This window comes from Ciona intestinalis, chromosome 10, assembly GCF_000224145.3.
Source record: "Ciona intestinalis chromosome 10, KH, whole genome shotgun sequence".
Taxonomy (NCBI): domain Eukaryota; kingdom Metazoa; phylum Chordata; class Ascidiacea; order Phlebobranchia; family Cionidae; genus Ciona; species Ciona intestinalis.
In genome coordinates this window covers 508,115-533,981 of record NC_020175.2, presented here as the reverse complement: position 1 = coordinate 533,981, position 25,867 = coordinate 508,115, and the positions used below count along the sequence as shown (strand labels likewise).

Below are 25,867 nucleotides of genomic sequence, written 5' to 3'. Positions count from 1 at the left end.
AATGACCATTGTTACAACAATGACTTGCATTGTTAAGCACAATTAACAGCCTACATAACAGCCTATATCACTGCAACTTTTTTTTCTATTTTACCAAGTTTAAGCGTATTTGTAATATCTTAATAGAATATCATTAGTAGGCCATGGGGGGAAGAATGGAAACTTTTCATTCAAGTTTTTCGTATCAAGATATTTTGATACGATGTGCTGTAAAGCTGTCCCGTCTTGCCCCACCCTACTATATTGAATGGTAGTATTGTTTGTAAAGCAATGTCAGTAGAAGCAATAAGAAGTAAAAGACTAACTCTAATCAATATCTCCTGTTACACACCGTATAAGGACCTCCCCCTTAAATGTGAAGATGCCCTATTTTTCAGTTGATATCACATATTATGTGTCTTGTCTAAAGTTCGATTAAAAAGTAGCTAAAATACTTTACTGTGCAGTTAAGTTGTCGTGTTGTGTCAGAGTGTCGTCATTCGATAAACGTATTCGTTGCTACGTCACCATGACGTCAAATGTTGCGCAACGCAAGATACGCCCGGTGGTTCCGCATGGGTGCATTTAAGTATAAATACCCCTGCAATTGAGATAGAGGTCACAGTTGTATATCTGTATGTCGAGGCTATTGTTTGTAGACAGGAGGCACAAGTTTGGTGGTCATTTTGGGGTTGTAAGTATATATGTATGCATGCATGCATGCGTCGATGTGATTGTGTATTACATTTGTTACAAGAGTTTTATTTGAACAAGTGGTAAAGGGGTAACTAAAGCCTGTAAGCAAATCTACGATTTTACGAACGATATTACGATAGAATGTCTAATCTCTAATGAACAAGGCACGCTCATTTTCATATAAAGCCGCATTTTTTTATTTGTACAGTTCTAATTATAGTTAAAAAGTATCTAAACTAAAACGTTTTGTTACAATGTATGCTGTGAACATTTCCAACGCTATCCTGAGATGTGCCGTTCAAAATTCCATCCGTCCTGGTGGACGCATCGCACTGCAAACTATGAGTGCACCTATCATGCACAATGTTGGCAGTAGAAGCCTACAAACCACTGCTGTTCAAAACGACATTGATTCTGCTGCTAAGTTTATTGGTGCTGGAGCTGCAACAGTTGGCGTGGCTGGATCCGGTGCTGGTATTGGTACAGTGTTCGGAAGTCTAATTATCGGATATGCAAGAAACCCATCCCTAAAGCAACAACTTTTCACATACGCAATTTTAGGTTTTGCGTTATCTGAAGCAATGGGACTGTTTTGTCTTATGGTTGCATTCTTAATTTTGTTCGCTCTTTGAGCAGCGTAATGTGTGTACATTTATATGAGACAAAATTTAAAAGTTCCCTTAGTGTGTTAAATTAAAACTATTTAATCTATTACGACAAAATTTAAAGTTCATTTTGCGTTTAATAAAAAACTGCTAAATTTAATGAGTGCCATTCGTATTTTAAAATACGCCATGTGGTAAATGTAACCTTGCTAATTCAAACTAAAGTACCGGTGATGATGGTAACTCAAAATACAGTTAGGATTAGATAAGAAAGTTTCACAAAGTATCAATATAATTTATAATACATATATATATATAATACTGTTAAAATGTTCAATGTTAGCATTTCAAACCAAATTTTCAACAACTTTCGACTGGTGCTGGTTCATGTATTATTTGTAGAGTACATTCACAATTCTGAAATTTAAATAAATAACCTCGTTTCATGCATAGGTTTTGCTTAAAATAGTTAATATGCAAACTAGATATAGTTTAAAATTATTATTAAATACATGTGAAGCTGTACAAGGTGGTATTACATCTAGACTGGTTAGACAACATACACCAGTGTTGGTTGGGAATTTCTGCTCGAGGAAATTATCAACAGAAGTTGCCCCAACTGATGATGAATATTCACTTGAATGGTTGAATAAACCAAGACAGAAACTTGTGATTCTTGGTACTGGTTGGGGTAGTTACAGTGTTCTAAAACACATCAACAAAAGCAAGTATGATGTTGTAGTTGTAAGTCCGCGAAATCATTTCCTTTTTACCCCTCTGCTGTGCTCTACAACTGTAGGTACACTTGAGTTTCGAAGCATAATTGAACCTGTGCGAAGCAATTACTTCCGCAATGTGCAAGACTTTCACCTCTCACATGCTGTACAGCTTGACCCAAAGTCAAAGAAATTAACATGCCAGAGTGCTGTGCAACCTGATAACTTGTATGATCTTAAATACGACAAACTAGTCATTGGTGTCGGAGCTGTGAGTAATACTTTCGGAATACCTGGGGTAAAGGAGCATGCTTTCTTTCTTAAGGAGCTTTCAGATGCAAGAGGGATTCGGGATCGGATAATTTCTAATTTTGAGCTCGCTAATCAACCTGGTTCTGATGAAGCAACTCAGGATCAACTGTTGCACATTGTTATTGTGGGTGGTGGGCCAACTGGGGTCGAGTTTGGAGCGGAGTTGTATGATTTTCTTCGGGAAGATGTGGCGCGTTTATACAGCACTGGGTTGCAACAGAAAGTTAAGGTGACTTTGATTGAAGCGAATAAGATTCTCGGATCATTTGACAAACGTTTGAGAGAATACGCAGAAAAGAAAATTATCAAAAGAAAGCAATTTGAAATCCTGCAAGGCGTGGTTGCTAAAGTGACAAGAAATAATGTGCATTTAAAAGATGGAACTAAAATTCCATGTGGTTTGGTTGTGTGGTCAACTGGTCTATCACCCCGTCCATTTGTGCAGCAGTTAACCTTCAGGAAAGATAAGTACGGACACATCATGACAAATAGGAAGTTACAAGTTCCGGATGTTGATGATGAACACAGTGTTTTTTCACTTGGTGATTGCGCAGATATTGAAGGGATGCCTTTACCTGCTACAGCGCAAGTTGCAGAGCGAAAGGGAAAATGGTTAGCTGAATACCTTAACGGTGACACTTCTGAAGACTTTCAGTTTTCCAACTTGGGAATGCTGGCTTATGTTGGTGGCTACTCTGGCCTCAGTGACTTTAAACCTAAACTTTTCAAGCTAACAGGCTTCCATGCTTGGTTTGTATGGAGATCAGCTTATTTGACTAAACTGGGATCCTGGAAATCACGATTTCAAGTTCCAATGGATTGGTTGAAGACCTTGATTTTCGGCCGAGACATTTCTAGATTTTGAGTGACATTTATGTTAAAATGATCGCACCTAGGTTTTTAGTTTATTTAATTTTATAAATTGCACTAGTGTTTGCTCAGTTCATTAGATACAGTATAAAAAGTTAGTCTATTTCGTAATTGCATTGCTTGTTTTATTTCTATGCAAAAAAAAAAATATGTGGCACCATTTTTTTCCTAGATAACAAGTGTTTTTAATAAAGTATTGGATATCAATGTTGTATTGTACATTTGTACCTCTTAAAGTAAATCATAAAAATGTTTTGTTAAGCATTTACCAGAACTACATTGTATTTTTATACCTGGATGCAACATTATTGTTAATTGACTGCCTAGAGTATTAAAGAGTACTTGTTATAGCTTTTTTAATACCTGTGTAATATGTTAGACCTAGTAACCAAAGTCTTTAGAAAAACCCTTATACTCATTCCACTAAATCATTTTTGTAACCTCAAATATATTTTTTATATAGACTACACGGAAGCTTATAATCATATTTCAAGACTACCCTACTAATCGCATGGTATGAGCATTATTTACCACAGCAGAAAATGTAATTTGACATTGTACACTGTACATTCATTCATCAGCTGTAAAACTGTTAGTTATATTACTTTAATCAAGTGCATTATTTTACCATTTGCGTTACATGATGTAATTTATAAACCCTTTTAAACAATGAATATATTATAGAAGTAGGGTTTGTGCAATTAACTGTCAAACATGAGTGAATCATTGTTCACTGAAACACCAAGGTGGGTTTTATTTAAACACAAAATTTAATTTGTAAAGCTTGTTTTGGTTGTAAATTTATATAAATATTTTAAATAATTAGAAATGTCTTTTTTTCTTCAGCTATTGTGGCCAATGATAAGTTTAAAGTTGTTGTGTCTATCTTGATTTTTGAAGTCATGCGCCCACTTTTAAAATGCATAAAAGACAGAAGACCTTTGTTGTACATTCTATTCATTCTCTTTGAAGAATAAAAAAGCTGGAATAGTCAATTGGTATACATTTATTTCTGATTTTGTTTCAGGTTTTCCAAAGGTGTTCAGTTAATCAATGAATTAGATATTGACCGGTTTCCAAAACTCCTCACCAGGATTTTACAAAATCTTCACAATAAAGCTGAGCCCGCATTCAATGAAGCAGAACAAGTGAAGTTGGGTCCAGCACTTAGTTTGACATCATCTGAACTTGTTCTTGTCATTGAAACTTTGACTTTCATTTGTCAGCAGGTAGATATTTTCTCAATGGATAGAGGGCCACTTGGATTTCATTTCAAAAATTGTGATTGGGAATCATTTTGCTTGCACGTTCTATATTTTGATTGTTTTTAGGACTAATTTTTTAGACTACTCATTCACTCTTTTTCCGGGCAGGTGCGTTGGTTGTAAACTTGTAATAAATGTTTTGTCCCATAGGCTTAATTATGTTGCACTGTGTGCTAAATATTCTACATTTATGTTTTTACAGGCAGCTTACCATGCAACTAAACCTGGCATACTGATGACAGAACTAGAAGCTGTTGCAATCAATTCAGATAAATGTAAAGTTATTTGTGAAGGTTGGTCTGCTCATGGAAAACCCACGATAGAAAAACTAAAAAAGCATTCCTTTGCCCCAAAACAGGTGGGTAAGTAGGGCTGCAAACGTGCAGTATGTGGTATTTGAAAAAGATATTAATGAGCTGTGTTACGTCTTTAATACAAAAACCTAGGTAATACCTCTATTTTAAATGTGAGGTATTGTAGGTCTCAAGAGTCTAGACATGTTGGTTCAATTTTCTATTAGAGCCCAATTGAAAGAAATTGGAAGTTTTTCCTTTTTTTGTTGATAAAGTTTGAAAACTAATGCTTCTACTATATTAATCTATGAGGCATGGGTCACACTTGTCACATGATGTAACAGCATTTTATCAAAGTCACCCTGCTTCTAACTTGGATTAAAACCCCTGCATTAATTTATTGTTGATACATTTTCAGCTTCAGAGTGTTGAATGGCATTTAAACCTCAAACTTGCTCAAGACTCGAAATCCAACCTAAAAGAACCAAACGCGATATTTCAACTTAATGTTGAGAATAACGACAACGACGGGGTGCCAAGTGAACCTGTTTTACTCGAGTTCAATCATTCACAATTGTTTAATCTTTACAACAAGGTATTTTAGCCTTTCCTATCTAACTCTTAAAATTTGAATTAATATTAGCCAAGTTTAATTTTGTGTTGCGCCCCTGAATACAAAAATAAAAGGACATTTTAGTTTAACGGAAAAAATGATTAAGAATTTTTTTGGCAAGCAACTATATGCTGTCACCACGGGAACCTTTATCTACCCTTTTATTCTTAACTGTAAAGTACTGTAGAATTAAAATACCTTTATTGTTTTCAGTTGGAAGTTATACAAAGTCAGTTGGACTCTCTAAGCTGAGGATATCCAAGAGTTTTGAACTCAGTAACAGAAGTGCAATAACCTTTAATTAGGTCTTCTATTTAACTATTATACATGAAGCTTGAAATTACGTTTCAAAATTCGAAATTTTCCAGGGAGTTTTGAAATATGGTGGATTTCTAGATATTCTTACACAAATCTGTATTGTTTTTTCCAGCACATGTTTAAGACTTGTCTATTCTTTTAAATACAATCTTGCAGCATGACCCATTATTATTGGGCACATCAAGTGATCCAGAAATACATTTATTGCTTGAAATTTAATTACAATGGAAATAAGGTAGGGTTGAATGCATTAACTACTTAAGCAAGTCATCCATTTGTGGAATAGCTTTAAACAAATCCTCCACAAGTCCATAATCTGATACTTGGAAGATTGGCGCTTCTGGGTCTTTATTGATAGCTACGATGGTCTTGCTATCTTTCATACCAGCTAAATGTTGAATTGCCCCTGATATCCCAACAGCTATGTACAGCTCCTGGAATACAAAAGTTAGGTTTGTTGGTCGCAATTGGAGTATTTTGGGAGCAAAGCCTATGTAAAAGTGGCCCGACAGGCTTACTGGTGTTGGTGTTAATATTTTATAGGGTAACAAATGTTACGATTTAGGTTCTACTGGTGTATTAACCTATACCCGCAGCTTTACGGTTAAGATCAAAAAAGAAATAGGGAGTTAAAATAAACATGCATTTTTACTCACTGGTGCAACAATCTTTCCTGTTTGTCCGACTTGCATATCGTTTGGAACGTACCCTGCATCCACAGCTGCTCGTGAAGCTCCAACTGCTGCATTCATTTTATCAGCAAGCTTGTACAGCATGTCAAAGTTCTCACCATTCTTCATACCTCTGCCTGTGTACAACACAATTTGCATTTACTTTTCGGTTTAATGTGGGTGAGGTCATATGACACCACAATTGATTTAAATAAACCAAAATAGCATGATAAACGTTAAAAATGTAGCTGCAATATGGAAACCCTAAAACAGAATAAGTTACCTCCAGATATTACAATACGGGCAGCTGTAAGTTCGGGTCGGTCACTTTTACTTAACTCTTGACTGACCCATGCTGAAAGTGGACTGCCTTCAACCTTTGGTGCTGCAAAATAAGTTTTTGATGAAATAGAATAAGTTTATGATGAAATAAAAGGCCGATGCTGGTCAAAATCCAATATTCCCTGATCAGGGGTATCCAAAAGTAGATATTTTTCGTTTTTTGTATGGCTGATAATTTAGACAACCCGTACCATTAGTGACCACTGAGTTGGAGCATTTGCCGTTAACTGTCTTGCCCAAGGTCACATACGCCAACAATGGTAGCAGCGACTAGCCTTGAACCCATTACCTCTGGGTTACAGGTGGGCCTTGCTGTAGGATCTTATAGAGAGCTTTAAAGTCTTATGGTATAAAGAGCATAGTTGGTTTTTATAAATACCATCATCAACTGAAGAACTTCCACCAGTTTCAGCTGCAGCTTCAAATGAGGTTCCTCGGACTGTGACTACTTTAACACTTGAAGATGTTTTCACTGTTTGTATGGCATTACCTGTATAGTATGACTGACAGTAAGAACTTGTATTATAATACCTACGGCTATATATGTTTGTTCATACACTAGATCATTATGTTGGAATATATATACAGTTCTCAGTAAGTGATTTTTTACACTGTAGCATGCTTAACTTTCAGTTAAAAAGCATGGCCTGTGTAATGTTGGCTATTTTTCGCACATTTTATAAAGAATATATATCTTTGTAATTCCATACCTGCATATATAGTTCTTACAAAAGTATCCGGGGATTTAATATCAATGATATCACTGATTGGATCCACATCAAGCTTTGCCGCCACTCTGGGTAGCAGGTTTTTACCAAACGCGCTAGCACCAGCTAAAATGTGACTGTAGTTGTTTTGGCTTTGAATTTGTAAAATCAGGGGCGTTAAACTCTCTGGCATATATCCTTTGTAAGAAGCATCTTCTGCAACAATTATTTTTGACACACCAGCAACTGACTTTAACTGCTCCACAGCCTAAAAAGTTAATTTTGAAACTTTAATCTATTATGAGACTTCTTTGGCTTTTTATTATGGAAAAAAATGTAATTTTTCGAATTAAAAACATTTCTTTATGCAGACAAGTTATTAATTTTTAGATTTCAAATTATTTTTTGATAGTAAAGTCTAATTGGATGGTATAAAATCATTACTATGATAGTTATTTACCTTTGAACAGCTAGCACCTGCCACAAGGCAAGATACATCACCTCCAATTTTACAAGCTGCAGTCACTGCGTTTAGTGTGATAGGAGTCAATGCACCATCTGATTGCTCCGCTACTACCAACGTGCTTTGTAGTCTTTGACAAGAGCTGAGCAACTGAAACACATGATATTTAGAATTATGGCACATATAATTACATAAATTAGTAGTTATACTTATTACTTACCCTTGATGGAAAAAGCGTTCTACCACACAACGACAACATTTTAGCAACTGAAAACTAATTAACTTAAAAACAAAAGTGTAGATTCTGCAATTCAGAAGTGGCATTTAGCATTGGAACAGTCCATTTATATACACACTTACACTGGCCTATGTTACGTAAACTAACTGCAGACGCCCGCTAATGAACTGACGACCGACATCGCTATCCCAATTACTCGTGACGTCATCACATGTTACGTAAGTATTTGACCGATAGATTTATACGTGAAGATTTCAAGATGGCATGGTGACGATTTTCTTCTCTTCCTTCTTTTTGTGTTTAAACGTGTTACATTTCAACATATACTCTATTTTAGTGCACAGGGACTTTGACGAAATAGAACCAAACAGATTAGGATTGCAGTTTCAGCGGAGGTCGAAGCAGTCCAATTCGAAGCTGAAATATGCATTAATGACGGGCATTTGATCCAAAGTTAGGGGGTAAACATATACTCAGGATTTAATATTGACTAAGAGAGGCATTCAAAATATTATAGCAGCTATTTATAATACTTTGTTTGTAGTAAAATTGGAGACAGAAAAACGTCCCAAAACCTCTAAGGTGCCTGTTTATAAAGTATATTTTAGCTGTATTTTAATATTCTTTAACGTCAAAAATAACTAACACTAATGTTTGGTAAATTTATCGCTATAATTGACTTTTCAACTCATTAACTCTGAAGCCTATTTTTATCTTAGACTGTCAATTGTCACATGACCAATTACGTATTACAGCTTCTGCTAGAAGTATTTTCTCAATCGTTGAGTTCGAGACAAAATGTCTTTGTGGAAGACAGCCTTAGTTGTTTCAAGTGTTTCGTTTATTTCTTGGTTTGTTACTTAGGTTCTGTATTGTCAATTTAGCCCTTACGTTGTGTTATGTAGACTTACTTTGTCCAGTATGTGTGATCTTATTAGTATATGGCATAACTTAAATAAACGCGTTTTTTGGTGCAAAATGTACGATATTTGAGTTAAATTATAACGTTTCTATTTGTTGTATGGTATTAAAATACAGTTTTTCATGTGTAAAATCAATTTTTTTAGCATATCCTGATCTTAAATTCTCTTATTTAAACTTATAGACCACTTCCAATTATTCAACCAATTATATAAGGATAAACCACCAATTAAGTGAACTAAGTGAACTAAATATTGTAATCATGAAATTGAGTTGATTATGTATGTCTGAGACATTTAAAAATCATTTTGTTGACAAAAATGGATGTGTCTTTACTGTCTTTGGTGTGTCGTAATATTGTTGGTATATGAGTTCATAGGCAGTTTAATTGACCTTTTAAATAAAGGCAACTAATGGGACAAAGTATGATGCATTTAGGGTTTAAGTGAATTCTCTGTAGAGTCTATATAAACCTTTTATACACACCAGTACTCCAATAGTGGTACTACATAGAACAATATCAACAGAGAGATTGTTCTGCTCTATTTATACAATATGTGTTTTTCTTGCATTAATCTATGAGTTACAATAAACTCTACATAGAATAACTTTAAAAGGGCCTCATTTTGCTGTTTTAAAACAGATGCGTTCTTCTTATTTAAGTTTCCAATTATTTACCCCTAAACTTCTCTCATTGTTATAGTTACAGAAATGTCAAGTTGATAGATAGGTTTGTAGAAAGATAAATGGTTGGTACGAGAATGGAACATCTAAAGTTGGCAATATATAATGCTGCAAAAGAGGGGAAATTAAAACAACTACAGGTGAAATGATGAATGATTCATGTTTTATAGATGATACCAGTGACTGTTCTATATTGCATATTAATCATTTTATTCCAACTTCATTTCTATGTTATGTATGTATATATAATATATATATATATAATATATACATATTTGTTAATATTCTGTCACAGTCTTTATAACATTTTTTATTTTTTGCCCAGCAACTTGTATAAATTCATGTGTTTTTTGTGTCATAACGTGAAAATGTCTCACTTTTGGCAGACTATACTTTGGCAGACTATACTTTGGCAGTAATATACTAAAAGCATTAGTACCAGTATAGCTATATGCTTATTTATTACGTTATGGCTCGAAGTCTTATACCGAAGACTGCAACATTTGTTTCTCTTAGGATTTTTTATTTAGCATATTTTCTCCTAATGGCAAGAATGTTTTTTTCAATAACTAAACCAGAATCTAAATTTGGATAAACATGTTTAGTCTGTTACCCTGTAATAACTCTGAACTGTTAAGTATGTATTGCAGTTGAAAGTTTATTGTTTTTACTACTTAGTTGTTCACGAAACATTTAAGTTCATTGACATTTCAGAAACATAAGCCTTTTGAGTGTTATTTGTCCTTGGGCTATTTACTTTACAAATGAAGCTACGTAAAACCTTAAAGTGTATGGTTATGGTGTATACATTGTAGTTAAACATTGTTATACCACACGATCATACAATAATTATTTTTTTGTGGGGCTCTTTTTTCTGAACAAATAATGTTGTTACCAAAACACACCAAACTAGATTTAAACAGCCCAAAAATTCTACTGGTTGTTTTCGTGTATAAATGATAATTGTAATGATGTTTAAATAAAATATTGGGTGTCATAACAATATTGGAGCATTCTTATTTAACAGTTTGTTGATATGATGAAGCGACTTGTAACAGGACACTTGTATTTTCAATTATATAGATAATATAGATAATTAGCAACTGTAATTAGTTGTATACATTAACCATATGTACAGCTATTATTACGATGTTAATTCTCTTCACTGTTTTAATTAATTTTCTCCTTGCTGTTTTAAAAAAATAAATAAGATGCATTTGTTGCAAAATATATAAAATATTCTACCATTAACTATGTTTATTGTTTAGTCTGCCGGTGTCAAACATGCAAGGGACTCTTGATTTAGGGCACTTGCTCCATTACCCCAAACAACGCATACATAATATATGCTAATAATGCTATATATATATAGCCCACCTATTTAAACTCTCTTGTTATCCAGGGTTTTCTTGCCAGTAAATCATCCTCACAAGTGAAAGCGTTAACTTCAACTAAAGTTGAAGGTTCCACCCCATTAATTACAGCATCAAGAGAAGGGCATTTGGAGGTTGTTCAATACCTTATTGTTAAATGCCATGCTGACATGCACCAACGGGGTTCTGTTATATTTGATGGGGAAACTATTGAAGGTAAAAACTTGTTGTGTATGGTATACAAAAGGAGTTGAGTGACATACAGGATATTTCAAAATTGGTGTAATTTTAGTGCCAAACTATTAGAAAGACATGAAGGATGGAGGTAGTGATTATTAAACACACAATCCTGTGAAACTAGTTTTATATCATTAGTCTTAATGTTTACTGATTTAATGCAAATTTCCAACTCTTAAATATATGTATATTTAAATTTAACATTTAAAAGAATGTTTATAATTTAATATGACTGTGGTTGTTTTGTAGCCAACTATATGCTGTTTTATAACAAGCTTGCTTATATTTATCCAGATGCTCCCCCACTTTGGTGTGCAGCAGCAGCAGGTCACTTCAGTGTGGTTAAGTGTTTGGTCCAACATAAAGCCGACCCTAACTGTACAACACAAACAAATTCAACTCCTCTAAGAGCCGCCTGTTTTGACGGCCATCTTGGAATTGTTAAATACCTATTAGAGCATAAAGCCGATATAGAAATTGCAAACAGGTAAGCAAGAAGCAAAGAGCTTTATAATTGATAGTTTAATGGAACATTGATAAAATGGTTTTATTACTTTTTTGTTTTTTAACAATTTTTTTGTAATAAACCTATTGACTGTTAAATACTTTTATGAATAGACGACAAATCATCTGTTCAAATTCTTTATTTAAGATAATCTCTATTATTTATAGCCTATTAGTTTGGTTCTTGAAATACTAATTGCTAAGAAAACTGGACTAAAGCAATCAACAAAATAAAATCAATAAATTGGCACAATTCTTCTAATCCCATTTCTCATGTGCGTAAAACACTGGTTTTCTGGTCAGTTTTAATACAAATGTGACAGTTTGTTTGTATGCATCATACAACTTTCACCTCAAACGTTTAGTTTTAAAAACTAAGACCATCTTAAGTGGGTTTAGAAGTTTTTCTCATGAGCATTTTAATCCACAGACACGAACACACATGTTTGATGATTGCTTGTTATAAAGGACATACAGATATAGTTAAGATGTTGTTAGAAGCCGGTGCAAATGTGAATCGATGTAGTGTTAAACGTAACACTGCACTGCATGACTGTGCTGAGAATGGTTCAGTGTCAATAGCCAAGCTGTTGTTACAATTTGGTGCAAGGTATTAGAAATTTTGAATAATGTATTTGAATTAGTTGTGGGCATTATGTCTAACTATGTAGACATTTTAAAGCAAAGCAAAAAACTGTTAAATGTTTAACAAATTTACTAACAATATTCTATTCTATGGGGGTTAGGTCCTATAGTGTAGCATGGCATAGGACCTGAGATTTTGGCCACAGTTGGCCCATAATTGTATGTCTAGAAATTATTTTTGTTGATTTAAATTTTGCACATGATAATACTCAAATCATACTTATAAGTTTAATATCTCTCATTCTATTTGTAGAACTCAAAAAGATGGTCATGGCATGACACCATTAATGACAGCAGCAGTAGCAGGCCATGTACAGCTTACTGAATATTTCTCTGCCCTCCCTGACACCCCTTTAATGGAGAGAATCAACGCAATTGAACTATTAGGAGCTACTTTCCTTGATAAACGTCATGATATGACGTTGGCGCATCAATTCTGGAGGAAAGCAATTGTATTGAGGTAATTTGAATCGTAATTCTTAACTATAAACTATATTTCTGATGTACTGATAGCAATTTAAAACCAATGCGAATGCTTAATTTTGTTAGTCTTTTTGTTTAGTCAAGTTGTTATTTTAGAAAAGCATTGGTAGGTTAATTACAACAGACTTGCCAAGCCTCTTTGGCATGTTGTTTTCCCTTGATATTTTAAAGTGTAGTTAGCTTTGTTTGCTTGTTTATATACAACAAGGTTTTGTTATGAAATAAAGGAAGTCAACTGAGTAGACTGACAAAGGAACATTTTTTAAAGTAAAACTAATTGCTTGCCTGTCCATTTTTTTTACATGACAGAATGAAATTTTTGTTTATATATATAATATATATTTTTAAAATGGTCAATTGTTAAATTAAAACCAGTCACGTAAGTTTTCTTATATTAATCTACCTAAAAATGACAAAGGTTTTATTTTGTATATATATATTGTGTGTATAAATGAAATAAAATGTAAGTAATTGATAGCAGTGCCCACCTGGTAAGGCTGAACTTTTATGACTTATGCTTTCTAAGAAAACTGATTTAAACCAGCGCGTATGACGTCATTTTCACAATGTCTGCAAATTTCTCGGACTATTACACAGTGTGCATGTCAGTGCGGCATTTATTCGAGTTGCTTCGTGAAACCCCCATACGTTGAATACTAAATATTCTGTGAAATTTGACACGGTGAACGGTGATGAGAGTTACATTAGTAAACTTACGCTTTAAAGTTCACTTTTTAACTTTTCAATAATTCCAACCTAAGGTACTTTGTATCAATTAGAAAATATATTATGTTTTAACTTATGAAACACATTTGGTTCCAATGTTTACCGATGAATGCAGTGTACGACATTTTATGTTATGTTTTCCTAATAATCAATCATATTAATTTTCTTCCCCAAATGCCTCAAAGTGTAGAACATTTTATTACCTAATGATAGACTTAAGGAATTTTAAAAGTTACTAAAGTTTTGATCAGTTGCGGTGGCTTGGTCACAGGTTTTTGCGACAATTTTTCAGTCCTATTTGTGACTATTGTCTATCATATGTTTAAGTTGTCAAGGGTGTCTCTTTTTCATTACTTTACCCCATACAGTTTGTGACTGTCTGTCTAATATTAGCACTATGTCCCACTTCACATGACATATGTTTGTATATATGACACTCGAATTGATCAGAGAGCTCTTCATAATACCGTAACAGAAGTACTTTAAGCCTGTAAGGTCACCACAGAGTCCTTGAAGCAGGCTATATTTGCTTTAATAAGTTAATTGTAAAATATTGTTAATTTTTATTTTATTTTTTTCAGGGGGGGGGGCTTCTCAGATTTATATATAAAAAGTTAATAATATTCCAGAATTTCCAACTTCCATTTAGCAAGACTTGAACCATAAAGTATTAGTAACAGAATAATGCTGGAAATGTACAATTAAAATATTCACAAAACTGTTAGATCCACTTTTTATTGTAACAATTCTGTCTGTCCAACAGAAATTTGCACAGACCACCCTGTTCTGACTTCACAAGCAACCCAGTTGCCGCGTATGGAAATATAAAGGAACCTCAAACCATCGCTGAATTGGAGGAATCGAGATCCGATCCAGAAAGATGTCGGATAATTGCCCTCCTTATACGGGAAAGGGTTCTGGGTCCTAAACATCCTGACACCTCATATTACATCAGGTAATGTGAAGATATGGTACAGTGGTAGTCCTGTAACAGTGGTTGTAGTGCCTGCATCTTACCTTGAGGGTACGGGTTTGAAGCTAAATCCTAGTACCATTATGGGCTAAAAAATGAAAATATTTAAAAAAAAAACTCACAACATACATGGTAACTCGTAAACGGGTAAGGGGTGTATGAAACAGAACACCTGTGAAATAACAACCTATTGATTTAATATTATGTACATTAATTTATTGTTGTAAAAAAAACGTGAAATGAAACTGATTATATGGTAAACATGCCGAATGTGAATAATTTCACTGTGGTGTTTATAAGTTAATAACAACTATTAGGCCTACTGGTACTGTGTGTTAGCATTTAAATAACAGTGTTGTTATTCTCTTCTCACTCATTCTAGATACCGTGGTGCTGTGTACGCCGATTCTGGCGATTTTGAAAAGTGTGTCAAGTTATGGATGTATGCACTTGATATGCAACGTACAAACCTTGAACCTTTATATCCAATGACCTTGAGCAGTCTTCTGTCTTTTGCCGAACTATTTAGCTTCATGCAACAGGTACATGTTAGTGTAGTCTTAGTGGTTGTAGTAGCACTAGCATATCCTGTTACAGTTACATGCTTACATGGGTAGATATTGGTCTCTCTATTCTATGTGGGTGAGGTCTTTGAGGGACTTAGTTTTTGGCTAAATTTTGTTCATTACCCCATAATGTAGTTTTAATGGCTGCAGTAGCATAGTGATTTGTTTTATAGCCTTTAAATGACTATTTACATGTTTGTTGTGTTGTGTGTTTAGAGTGGTATGTAAACATTGTTACATCGCACTCGTGCAGTTTAATGCACAGTTGTGCTGGTAGTCACTTTCTTAGGCTGGTTGGTAAACCATTTTTTATGTAAGAGTGTCTTGTGTGTCCTTGAGATCAAGTGTGTTTACTTTAAATGTCCCTACGTACACTGAACTGTGTGTCTGGTACATATATAGATAATATACATACAAAGACAAACTCTGGATTTTCAAAGAAAACAGAATATTTTTGACTCAGTTGTGCTTTCCAAATCGCGGTATTTATTTGTAATCATTCAAAGCAGTGAAACTAATTCACAATGTGCCCGATATACACAAAAGGAAGTGAGTCTGTACTTTCCTACTACTCACCATAGCTGTGCCAAATATGAGGATAATAATAGCACAGAGTACACATACATACATATACAGACTAAGTGACGGTGTACTCATTACAATATAGGCAGTGCTAATAACAGGTTTAAACAAATGTCCAATACCCTCGGCCCGATCATATTGATTGTACATAACAAGTAAACCACTACCCCTATAACCACGGTTAATTACTCTTATTTTCAACTCAATTACTTTCCCTATTGAGTCACTATTTGCTTTCAAGGAAAATTGTGATGTCATAAGTATACTGAGTGTGACTCACTTTCTGTGATGTCATAATGTTCTCGCCATTTAACGTTCTACTAATAATAGGACATGCACGATTACTTCTAAGAAACAAAGCCCATACAACTTACTTCCATAGACACAGCTGTTTCACTAAATAAAGCTTTTCAATTTTAACCTTTTGAAGAAACCTTAATTGGCCATGCTGACATTTACATAGGCCACCCATTTTACCTGCTAAGCTGTTAATTTTGTATACAACTAATATTTCGTAAATGCTTTGCAGTGTTGTAAATTAAACCATTTCACAAAACCCTTATGAATAAATACTTTTAAAGTACCTGTTTACATTATTTTAACTAAGCTACACATATCTAATTATTAGATTTTCACATTATTTGTTTTTAACTAGGCACAGTATGTCATCAATAGACAGAAATACCAGCGCTTAATATCAAAACTCTCTCTTATTACATTCCATGCATGGTATATTTCTTTTTTATTCACCTGAAGTACCATATTCAAAACCCAGGAATACATACCCATCTTAGGCACCTAAAGCTCAAACCGTTTAAGTTTTTACAAATTAAACTGTTACAATTCACATGATTACTTACAATAATACTCTCCCACAGCATCGTTCTCACATGAGTTCATCTGTACCCAAAGCAAACCACAACCAGATCATGGAAGTTCTTAAACGAGCAGCTTGGGAATTGCTGTTGGGACATGAAATGTTACTAAAAAATAATAACAAGGACAAAGGTTAGTATGCTTGTAATGTAATACCCTTCAAATTCACTGTAAGCTGAAAATATTTTTTATGTCAAAACTGGCAATATTTTGTATTTACATTAGTTGTGTGCCCCGCCACTGGTATGCCAGAGCCTAAAGGCTAGTTATATGCAAAAATGTAATTTGTTTTATATTGGTGAGTTCCATGGTGTGGCACATCACGGCACCTGAAATATGGGACAGAGTTGGCGCATTACCCAACACCTTGGTTGTTACTGTATGGATATCAATAGATATTGAAGCCAACAACATTGATAGTAATAGATAAGAGATATTGCCCTGATAGCTCAGTCAAAGTTAGATATTTCTGTTGACATATACTTACCTTCTATCACACATAATATAGCAATAAAAGAGTTCCCTTTTAAAGTCCCTTCAAACTAACTATAACAGCTAACCACATTTTAAAGCACCCACTATAATATTCATCACACTGAACCATGATTTCTATCCAGATAAATCGTGCATCTTAAAGAGCTCTCCTCGTCGTTCCTCCCGAGCTGCTGGTTCTTCTTCCAACATCTCATCCCGCAACATCACCCCTAACAACCATCCTCCCATAGGAAGTGGAGCATCCAGATCTTCCCGACCTTACCTAACCTCACCAACATCATGTTGCAACTTGTGCGAGGGCAGCAACCAGCGAGTATACAGAGCAATGGTCATAATCCTCCACCTTACCGCGCTCTCACATAACGTCCTCAATGATGAAGAACTCACGCCTCTTAAGATGAAGAGCAGCATTCACCAAAGAGGATTCTCGCTCTACCAGCTCCGGGATGTCACAGACCACTGTGACCGGACTCTTTTACATCTCGCCTCAAGTTCACGTGCATGCCCACTTGGTCGCTACCCAGTCACCAAGTTCCCAAGTCCCGCAGTCGTTGATATCCTCATGGGTTCCGGGTTTGATCCCAATGCAAGGGACTGTGATGGTAAGACAGCGATGCATCTTGCAGCCGAAACTGCCACCGAAGAATCACCCAGCGCACTTGCTACCCTAAATCAGTTACTTAAAGGAGGCGGACACATTGATACGAAAGACGCAAAGGGTAAATCTGTATTGGATCTTATACCAGAGCAAGCTCACTACAAAATAAATAGAGTTCACCACCAATCTCTACAGTGCTTAGCATCCTGTGTTATAATGCGTTACCAGATCCCCTACAAGCACGTTGCACCACAGATGTTGCATCAGTTCATACAGCAGCATTAATATCTCCATGATCCTATCCAAGCACTACTCTGTATTTAATGACAGCCTCTTATAAGTGGTGTAAGCTTAAACTGCCACTTAGCTTCTTAATTTTTGCTCAACTGATCGTGATTTCACTGTCATCGCGTTAACTTTACTTAAATATCACCTACGGCCAACAATACGCTGTACACTTATTATCAAATTGCTTTTTTACGGCGCGCTTCATTTGTGGTTGTTTCAATAGGTTTCACTCCATAGTTACTTCGTTTTTCACTCTGTTTTTCTTTTCTGTTTAAAATGTGCGTTTTCTGGAAAAGCAACCAGTTGCCATTTTCAAGCACTCTACTAAACCATAGTTCTATGTTGCAAACTGCTCAATAATAAATCCCCTTAAAACGGTACTCACCAGCTTGAGTTATGCTTACTGTATAAAAGGCGTGTTTAAAAGCATGTACTTTGCTCATGTGGTTATTTTGCCGCTCGTTTATATTACTACGTTCATCAGTATTTCATTTATTAAAGGCTTGGGTATAAATTATATAAATCTGTTTTCTACGTTTAATGTATTTTATATAGTTTATACGGTGCAGGCTATAGCATGGAATAATTATACCTCTTGTGTTTATAGGTAGATTATTTTGTATGTATATACAGGTTTAATTCGGTTCTTTGTGAAACAAAAGCTAGTTTTGATAATAGGTGTTTTAGTTTTATGTTGGACCTAACTTTTACTAATTACCATACATACAAAACATGTTTTGGTGATGGGGCCCTAATAGCACTTCGGTGCACATCGTCGCACAATGTGCTAATTGGTTCAACTGCGCACATGGCCATTTTGAAAAAAACCGGGTGAAGTCGTCGAATATATACAAAGTAAGTACTGAAGTAACCAAATTAATTTTTAATAAATCGGCCAATTAAATAAGAAATTTTAAATTATTTTATGTTTGATAAAACGGGAGATTTTTTTCGAAATGTTATAAAATTTGTTATAAAATTCCATAAAGATAAAATGGCACTTACAACCTTTACCCCAATCGTAATGTAGGGACGGATTACTTTACTTGTCGCTGGTATGTTAACGGAGTCGCTTGACCATTGTGTTCGTTTGTGTGTACACTGGTCACCAGCTAAAGGAACAACATTAACAGCCAAGCAATTAGAAATTGAAATTTCAAGGCAATTAGATGATAATGATACATTGCAGGACCAGACAGACTTGATTAAATGTTTTCTTGTCTCTTCCTAATCTGTAATATTGGCACATACCTAAGTAACTGTTTTTACACAGTACTATACTATTGTATCAATGCATATGTAGCTTTTTTTATGTCTCTTCCTGATCCCCCATATTTCACATGCGTATTCGGCCATTACATACTACTATGCTATTGTCACAATGCTATGATGTAGCTAAAACATATCCAGGTATTGTTCTGTCCATGCATTGTGGGCCAATCTTTGCTTTACATTGGGAAAAAATGAGGTCAATTTTATGACTCGGTTTACTCTGTCTAATGGGCTGATGGCAGATTCAAAGCGCTTACTCTGAAATGAATTTGGTGAGATATTGTAGAGCAAGAAGCAGAGGTTTTGAATTGTTCTTTAAAATTTGTTTAACATTTGGCTTTCTGATGATATTATTCTACCCAAAAGTTAAGCAACGGTCAAGCTTAAAATTAAGTTATAAGAGAAGAAATAGCAACCTGCTGTGGCTGATAGGTATATTTCAAGAGCACAATGTGTCCTTGGTACTTTATGACACTGATCTCTTACAGTCACTTCATAACGAAGACCCCAACCTAATGCACGGATTATATCACTGGTTTTTTTTTAGTCTAAAGATAAGATGAAAGTACTCACTTTTGCAGTTTTGTGTTCGGATTTAGAAAAACAAAAAGACCAAATTTTAAAGAAAATATTGAAACGTTTTAATGCTGGTCGTTTGTCTTTGACAAAACATCCGGACAAGAAAGGGTTAGCTTTGTTACCTTCTCATTTGTGGGTTGCTAGTCATCATTTTATTATCTGTATCTTGTTTCTGCACAAGAGAAAAAAATTACTGCTGGATTGCTCGTATTAATGATAAAGAATGGGATGGAATAGTGGAAGCCTTAAATCCTGTAGTTGAAGGTGGAATACATAGTTTTAAAGCAAAGTTTTTAAAACACGCTCAAGCTATTGATAAGGGGGTGCTAGAATCAAGGAAAACCGTTTCTATAGTGGGAGGTAAACATAAGTTTCCAGTTCCAATTGATGCATTTTTAAATGAAAAAGAAAATTCTCAGTTCTTGGAATGTGATCACACTGCAGCGGATCTGTACAAGCAGAAATATGAACAAAATCTAACAGCAGAAGATATCCAGCACAAATTAGATTTAAGAAATAGGTTTACCAAGTTTACTATGGTTCTACATGACTTAAAAATTCCATTTCAATTGAGTGCTGGTACATTGTTAGGCTGGTACAGGCAATGTGATGTGATTCCTTACACAAATGATGTAGATGTTGAAATGAAACAGTCTGATTTCTCAATGGAAATGGAAATAATCAGGAATTTAATTTTGGCAGGTTTTACTTTGGTACATAAGAAGGGAAGATTGAAGGTAGTTTGTTGTTGCAATTTTATTTATTTAAACCTCAGATAGGGATCGACTTTTTTATCAGATACGAATTAAGGGACTACCATTGGTTTGGTGGTACCGGTGAAAATTTAAGCAAGTTAGCAAGTATATGAATGTGTTTGATAAATACAGTTTGTGCTGGACTGAGTTTCCTGAATTTAAAAGTTAAAGTTCCATGTGACCCTCTACTGTATATCATTACTATCTATGGTGAAGAATGGATGAATCCTGTTAAAGAATATAACTACATGAGTTCGCCTAACAACATTATGCCAGCTGGCAGTTGGGACACATCTTTAAGAAATAAAGTATATACTTGGTTCGAACCAATCCAGTTATCTAACCCAGTTGAACTGAAAGCATTTTTAGATTATATACATTATATACTTTAGAAAGATAAAGAACTGTTTGGGTAATGGTACAAAACTGGCCTAAATCCTAGGTTCTTAACAAGGGACCTCACCCACATAGAATTATTTTTATATTAATATATATATATTATATATATTATTGTTTTTCCTTGAATATGTTGTAACCGGATTCAGATATGTGTTGTTGGTTTTATTGAGTCCAGGAAATTGAATTGTTATTGCCAATGAAACAGAAGATAGCAAGGCAATAAGAGCATTATATTATAACATTTGTAATGATGTTATTGTGTATCCTGTTGTATTTATGTTAAACATTACACTTGCTGCAATAGGCAATACCACCGAGGCCAATGGTTTTTGTGTCGGTGAATATTAAATACTGACATACTGTAGTCTTGTTTTATTCCACCACCTTCAATATTCTTTGATTCACAAGCAGTGATAATATGCAGCGGCTGACAAATCCTAAATTATTTGGGTAAACCAATTTATATTGCTGCTTTCGCATTTTTCATGATTAAGCCTTTATAATATGATTGTTTTGTTATTTTATTGTGGCTTGTGTTTGCTTACCAATGGATGCTTATCACTGATTTTACGTCAGGTATACCCACTAATTTAATACATTACTTTTGTATATTTATTCATAAAGTGAATGTAACTGATTAATCCTTGTGTGACAGGGCAATAAAAATTGTTATCTTATAACAAGAGTGTTTGCTTACCAACTACCACATGTGTAACTTTGTAGACAATTAAAGTTTACGGTGCAATTTTTTTCTATATTTAATCATGAAGTGTAACTCTTTTGTTTTATTCAGGTTTAGGATAAGCTAGAAATATGATGGACCTTTTGAAACAGATCCAGTCAATGAAAGTCAAAACTTTTCTAACTATAGTTGGAGGATTATGGCTTGCAGCACTTACCATGACCTACATTTATGTTGAAACGTACGAATTCACAAAGATATCAGATGATTCTGTCATTCACCAAAAGGAATGCTTGGACAATTTCTTAAAAGTCTTTGAGGATCATAAAATACCAATGATATTGTTTGATACTGATATTTTACCGAGACTTTTTCAATCTATGCCTCGTTCATGGCATGACAGTGAGCATAAGTGTAAGACTCTCTGCAAGTTTCACCCTGAGGAGAAAAACGTTATTACATTTGCAATACAAGGTACTAAGTTCCATGGGCTTGAGGAGTCTATTCAAAAAGAACTGAACCGTCGTGGGTTTACCACACACATTACCATGGTGGCTGATCCAAGGTACCAAGAGAAAGGCAAGCCTACACTTATTCCTTCTTACTTCTGGGCAGCGAAAAAGGATCACGTCATTCATATTGCTTTTCTGTATGATCGCATGACCACATACTTATGGCTTGCACCAGTCAGTCCTAAAGATTGGAAAGACACAGTAGATGTATTGGCACCAGCTTTATCTGATGGCTGGCATAGCATGGAAAGAATTGGAGCTAAATTTCCCACATATGCTCAAGCTATTGATAAAGGTTCACATTTTCTCAGCTTTCCACTCACTATAGACGGCCACAAAATATCTGTTCCTTATCATATAGATAAGTTTCTGAAGCAATACAAGACATCGCGCTTCATAGAATGCAACCATAAGAGGGCCCAACATTTCAAGGATAAATTTGAATCAAAACTTACAGAAAAAGATAAAAATTTCAAAGCATCTGCAAAGAAAGTGGTGGCAACTGCCAAAAAAGTTTTGGATAAACTAAATATTCCATTCTGGTTGAGCAGCGGGACTTGTCTGGGTTGGTTTCGTCAGTGTGATATCATCCCATATAGCGTTGATGTGGACTTTGGGGTTCGGATTGAAGATTACGATCCCAAACTTATCAAACGCATGGAAAGAGCCGGCCTGCCATTGAAAAATAAATTCGGATTTCAAAATGACAGCTTCGAGCTTTCGTTTATTTCAGAAGAAGGTGTCAAACTTGATATTTTCTTTTTTTATGAATCAAAGAATTTTATGTGGAACGGGGGAACACAAGCTCATGATGGCAGAAAGTATAAATATCTGTTTCCCAAGATCACGCTTTGCTGGACTGAGTTTGTGGGTTTAAAAGTTCGCATACCTTGTGAGGCGAGGTCTTATATTGAAGCTAACTATGGACATAACTGGATGGTCCCTGTTAAGCAGTGGCAGTGGAACTTGAGCCCACCTAATGTAGTTACCAATGGAAAATGGGAGGACTCTGAAATGGAAGAGGCGGTCCAGATTTATGAGATTGACTTTACAAAAATAAAGAAGAAGAAAAAAGATGACGAGGATCATGAGGAAGATTACGATGATTATGATGATGAAGAGGACGCACCCCCGGCACAATGATAAGAAAATCTTTCAGCAATTTCATTTGTTTGTTTAAAATTATTGTTGTTAAATAATGTTCCCGTTTTACATTGTTTTTCGTTACTGTTGGTTTTGTTCAAATGTTCTTTCACGCATTACTGGCATTGACAGGCAACCACTGTGAAATATTTTACACCAACTTACATTTACTTACTGTTTAGTGTTCTTATATGCCAAGTTTTCTGACATCTTACACTGCTACATATTACGTAATGTTTCTTTGCAATTGAAGGTTTTTCTATAACAAATTTCGTTTTTAAACTTCGTTACACTGTTGGTTTGCTTTCAGAAATTAAGTATGTTTGTGTAACACTGCTTCAAACTTAAGTGCTTCATACATACATGCTCAATGCTGTAGCTCTTGCAATAAACAGTGGTTGGACGGACATTGTCACTGGCGGAATAATGAACGAAAACGAGCCAAAAGAAACCCCATCACCCAGCCCTGTGCCAAACTGGGACGAGGGGTGCGAATATCATTACAAGTGGGTGGATGTAACACAACCATTCTCGGAAGCTTGTGAAGGTATGGATGAGTAAATGTAACTTAATATTTACCGTAACGTGGAGAAAAACGACAGTCATTTCTCATTATAACGCTGCCACGCTGGTGTTCTGTTTTATACATGCCTATTTAAGAGTTATAACATATGTAACTTGTGGCTGATTGTTTTAAGGAGAGATTTTTCTTTTTTAATAGCTGACAATTTAAACAACCTATGAGGAGTCACTGTTTTTGAACCATTGCTGTTTTTTAAGTTTAGTTCCGGAATCTTTGACTAAAAATTCTAAATGTTAAGTGCTGATAATTTTACAAGCTTTTAATTTACAGGATTAAAGTTGGGGGAACTTGTTCATGAACCAAAGTAAGAATTACATTTTATATTTTAATATAAAAAGTTTGTTTGAAGTTAAATCGTTCCTTAAAATTTTATACCAGGAATTTCTTTGCTGTAATAGTTGCTTATGTACCTTTACCCAATATTGTAGTTTGTTTCTGCAGTCGTTTCTTGCAATAAAAGAGAGTAATTTTACCAATTTAAACCTAACTGCATCATTAGCATCAACCCACCACTCATTCTAATAATTGATAAATACTTTTCCTACTTAATTCTGGGTGATTTAGTTTAATTAAATGTCATTGTCATGCAACAGCCATGTTCTAAAAGTTAGAGTCAGGTCACTCAAGTGACATCTTACCCTAGATAACCCTAACTGTAGCTCGATTACAATAATAGTAGTTGTTTATGTTTTTGTTGTTAAATTTCTAGTTTTGGTTTATACGAAGCCATGAGTGCGATTGAAATGATGGATCCAAAGATGGATGCTGGTATGCTGGGTGGACAGGCTAAGAGACAAGTAAGTTTAAATAAAATTTAGCTTTCTTGGATTCTATTTGTATATTTATATGATGAATGTGTTTGTTTGTGAGAAATGTAAACTTTAGTTATTTTAGATTTTGAGCACGATTTTTGAACAAAAAATTTCTGTTTACACTTTTAACTATTTTCTGCACTGCATTAATCAGTAAACAAAACGCAACCATAAGTTAGATGTGCCTCTCCTGCAACTTAAAAGCTTTGGATTATATTTATTACTACAACCATTCCAAATTTCTGATATCTATTTACAGGTGTCTTCATTTAAGGAGAGAATTGCTGAAGGTTCAATCAAGCTGAACAATCTTATACCTTGTGAATTAATTTCTGTCATGGACGTTTGTCAAACTTGTATTGTAAGTAAGATAACCATTCACAAACCTATCAAATTTATCTGAAAATGAATGTATTTTATTACCTCTTTATATATAACATACTTTACCTTTTAAATATAACAAAGTTACTGTGTGAGTAATCAACTATAACAACTTTTTACAATCATTATAATGTTCCAGTTATCTTGGCTCGAAGGACAATCACTTGCACAGACAGTATTCACATGCTTGTACCTCCATGAGACAGATCTCATACAGGATCGTATACTGAAGGCTTACTGTATTGGTGTTCTGAAGCTTTGTCATCTAATAAAAGAAAAAGTCTTTAAGGTTGCTCTGTCTGTGTAAATACAAAATATAAAATCTCCTGAACAGGAGCTTATCCTAGAATTTAAAAAGGGGTCTGTGCTTAGAAAATGGACGCGTATAAACGTAACGTGTTGTGTTGGATAAAAACATACCCTGACTGACATAAATAATAACGCGCATAATAGGAACGTGTAAAATTGGTTTTAAACTACAATAATATGACTTCTTTTTTTTAAGAGGAGGAATTCTAATTTAACAAAAATATATATTTATATATTGATGCAGCTTGACGCCTATTGCAGTGTTACCCTACTACCCTTCTCATTCTACATATTTTTAACTTTTAGGCGAATGTATTTGAAGAAGAAGATTTCCAAACCCTCACTTATGGGTTTAAGTTTGCAAACTCATTGACGCAGATGCGAGTGCTTGGATGCTAAGG

General features: G+C 34.7%; 6 protein-coding genes and 1 pseudogene across 7 annotated transcripts in view; 6 read left to right on the top strand and 1 right to left on the bottom strand.

Annotated features, from left to right (window-relative positions):
* The first annotated feature begins 881 nt into the window (after positions 1 to 881).
* Positions 882 to 1,727, top strand: LOC100182289 (annotated as a pseudogene). The gene has a single exon (XR_003396275.1). The product of XR_003396275.1 is annotated as an ATP synthase F(0) complex subunit C1, mitochondrial pseudogene (transcript).
* A 6-nt stretch (positions 1,728 to 1,733) lies between these two features.
* Positions 1,734 to 3,861, top strand: LOC100182249 (probable NADH dehydrogenase). Its single transcript, XM_002122429.4, has one exon. The coding sequence runs from the start codon at positions 1,755 to 1,757 to the stop codon at positions 3,171 to 3,173; it is 1,419 nt and encodes a 472-aa protein (XP_002122465.1). The 5' UTR covers positions 1,734 to 1,754; the 3' UTR covers positions 3,174 to 3,861.
* LOC100184656 (COMM domain-containing protein 10-like) lies at positions 3,797 to 5,883 on the top strand. The gene is made up of 5 exons (XM_026836275.1): positions 3,797 to 3,924; positions 4,206 to 4,407; positions 4,646 to 4,801; positions 5,155 to 5,331; positions 5,563 to 5,883. Exons 1-5 carry the CDS (start codon positions 3,893 to 3,895, stop codon positions 5,599 to 5,601), a joined length of 606 nt encoding a protein of 201 aa, XP_026692076.1. The 5' UTR covers positions 3,797 to 3,892; the 3' UTR covers positions 5,602 to 5,883.
* LOC100179156 (electron transfer flavoprotein subunit alpha, mitochondrial) lies at positions 5,848 to 8,267 on the bottom strand. The gene is made up of 7 exons (XM_002121405.4): positions 8,071 to 8,267; positions 7,848 to 8,000; positions 7,391 to 7,655; positions 7,060 to 7,170; positions 6,622 to 6,723; positions 6,324 to 6,475; positions 5,848 to 6,101 (listed from the first exon to the last, which is right to left on the bottom strand). Exons 1-7 carry the CDS (start codon positions 8,107 to 8,109, stop codon positions 5,922 to 5,924), a joined length of 1,002 nt encoding a protein of 333 aa, XP_002121441.1. The 5' UTR covers positions 8,110 to 8,267; the 3' UTR covers positions 5,848 to 5,921.
* Positions 8,268 to 9,699: 1,432 nt separating this feature from the next.
* On the top strand, positions 9,700 to 18,558 carry LOC100181487 (protein fem-1 homolog CG6966-like). The gene is made up of 9 exons (XM_002121252.5): positions 9,700 to 9,833; positions 11,096 to 11,282; positions 11,598 to 11,790; positions 12,238 to 12,417; positions 12,706 to 12,912; positions 14,425 to 14,616; positions 15,017 to 15,176; positions 16,661 to 16,790; positions 17,276 to 18,558. Exons 1-9 carry the CDS (start codon positions 9,756 to 9,758, stop codon positions 18,034 to 18,036), a joined length of 2,088 nt encoding a protein of 695 aa, XP_002121288.1. The 5' UTR covers positions 9,700 to 9,755; the 3' UTR covers positions 18,037 to 18,558.
* A 151-nt stretch (positions 18,559 to 18,709) lies between these two features.
* Positions 18,710 to 23,694, top strand: LOC100183855 (fukutin). Its single transcript, XM_002120907.5, has 2 exons — positions 18,710 to 18,894; positions 21,838 to 23,694. Exon 2 carries the CDS (start codon positions 21,858 to 21,860, stop codon positions 23,379 to 23,381), a length of 1,524 nt encoding a protein of 507 aa, XP_002120943.1. The 5' UTR covers positions 18,710 to 18,894; positions 21,838 to 21,857; the 3' UTR covers positions 23,382 to 23,694.
* LOC100187003 (N-alpha-acetyltransferase 35, NatC auxiliary subunit-like) overlaps positions 23,687 to 25,867 on the top strand; it is a 10,008-nt gene continuing 7,827 nt past the window's right edge. Inside the window, exons 1-6 of the mRNA XM_026836457.1 lie at positions 23,687 to 23,928; positions 24,235 to 24,268; positions 24,674 to 24,761; positions 25,036 to 25,137; positions 25,297 to 25,446; positions 25,773 to 25,860. Of these exons, the coding sequence (XP_026692258.1) occupies positions 23,745 to 23,928; positions 24,235 to 24,268; positions 24,674 to 24,761; positions 25,036 to 25,137; positions 25,297 to 25,446; positions 25,773 to 25,860 (646 nt within the window). The 5' untranslated portion in view covers positions 23,687 to 23,744. The remainder of the gene's footprint in view (positions 23,929 to 24,234; positions 24,269 to 24,673; positions 24,762 to 25,035; positions 25,138 to 25,296; positions 25,447 to 25,772; positions 25,861 to 25,867) is intronic.

What these genes read in the sequence shown, in the direction of transcription:
- LOC100182249 (XM_002122429.4), top strand. Translation starts at nt 1,755, where the DNA reads ATGCAAACTAGATATAGTTTAAAATTATTATTAAATACATGTGAAGCT.
- LOC100184656 (XM_026836275.1), top strand. Translation starts at nt 3,893, where the DNA reads ATGAGTGAATCATTGTTCACTGAAACACCAAG. An exon ending in TGACTTTCATTTGTCAGCAG is followed by an intron (nt 4,408 to 4,645) that starts GTAGATATTTTC and finishes ATGTTTTTACAG; the next exon opens with GCAGCTTACCATGCAACTAA. An exon ending in TGTTTAATCTTTACAACAAG is followed by an intron (nt 5,332 to 5,562) that starts GTATTTTAGCCT and finishes TATTGTTTTCAG; the next exon opens with TTGGAAGTTATACAAAGTCA.
- LOC100179156 (XM_002121405.4), bottom strand. Translation starts at nt 8,109, where the DNA reads ATGTTGTCGTTGTGTGGTAGAACGCTTTTTCCATCAAGG. An exon ending in CAGGTGCTAGCTGTTCAAAG is followed by an intron (nt 7,656 to 7,847) that starts GTAAATAACTAT and finishes TTAACTTTTTAG; the next exon opens with GCTGTGGAGCAGTTAAAGTC. An exon ending in CAGGAAAGATTGTTGCACCA is followed by an intron (nt 6,102 to 6,323) that starts GTGAGTAAAAAT and finishes TTTGTATTCCAG; the next exon opens with GAGCTGTACATAGCTGTTGG.
- LOC100181487 (XM_002121252.5), top strand. Translation starts at nt 9,756, where the DNA reads ATGGTTGGTACGAGAATGGAACATCTAAAGTTGGCAATATATAATGCT. An exon ending in GGAAATTAAAACAACTACAG is followed by an intron (nt 9,834 to 11,095) that starts GTGAAATGATGA and finishes CTTGTTATCCAG; the next exon opens with GGTTTTCTTGCCAGTAAATC. An exon ending in GATATAGAAATTGCAAACAG is followed by an intron (nt 11,791 to 12,237) that starts GTAAGCAAGAAG and finishes TTTAATCCACAG; the next exon opens with ACACGAACACACATGTTTGA.
- LOC100183855 (XM_002120907.5), top strand. Translation starts at nt 21,858, where the DNA reads ATGATGGACCTTTTGAAACAGATCCAGTCAATGAAAGTCAAAACTTTT.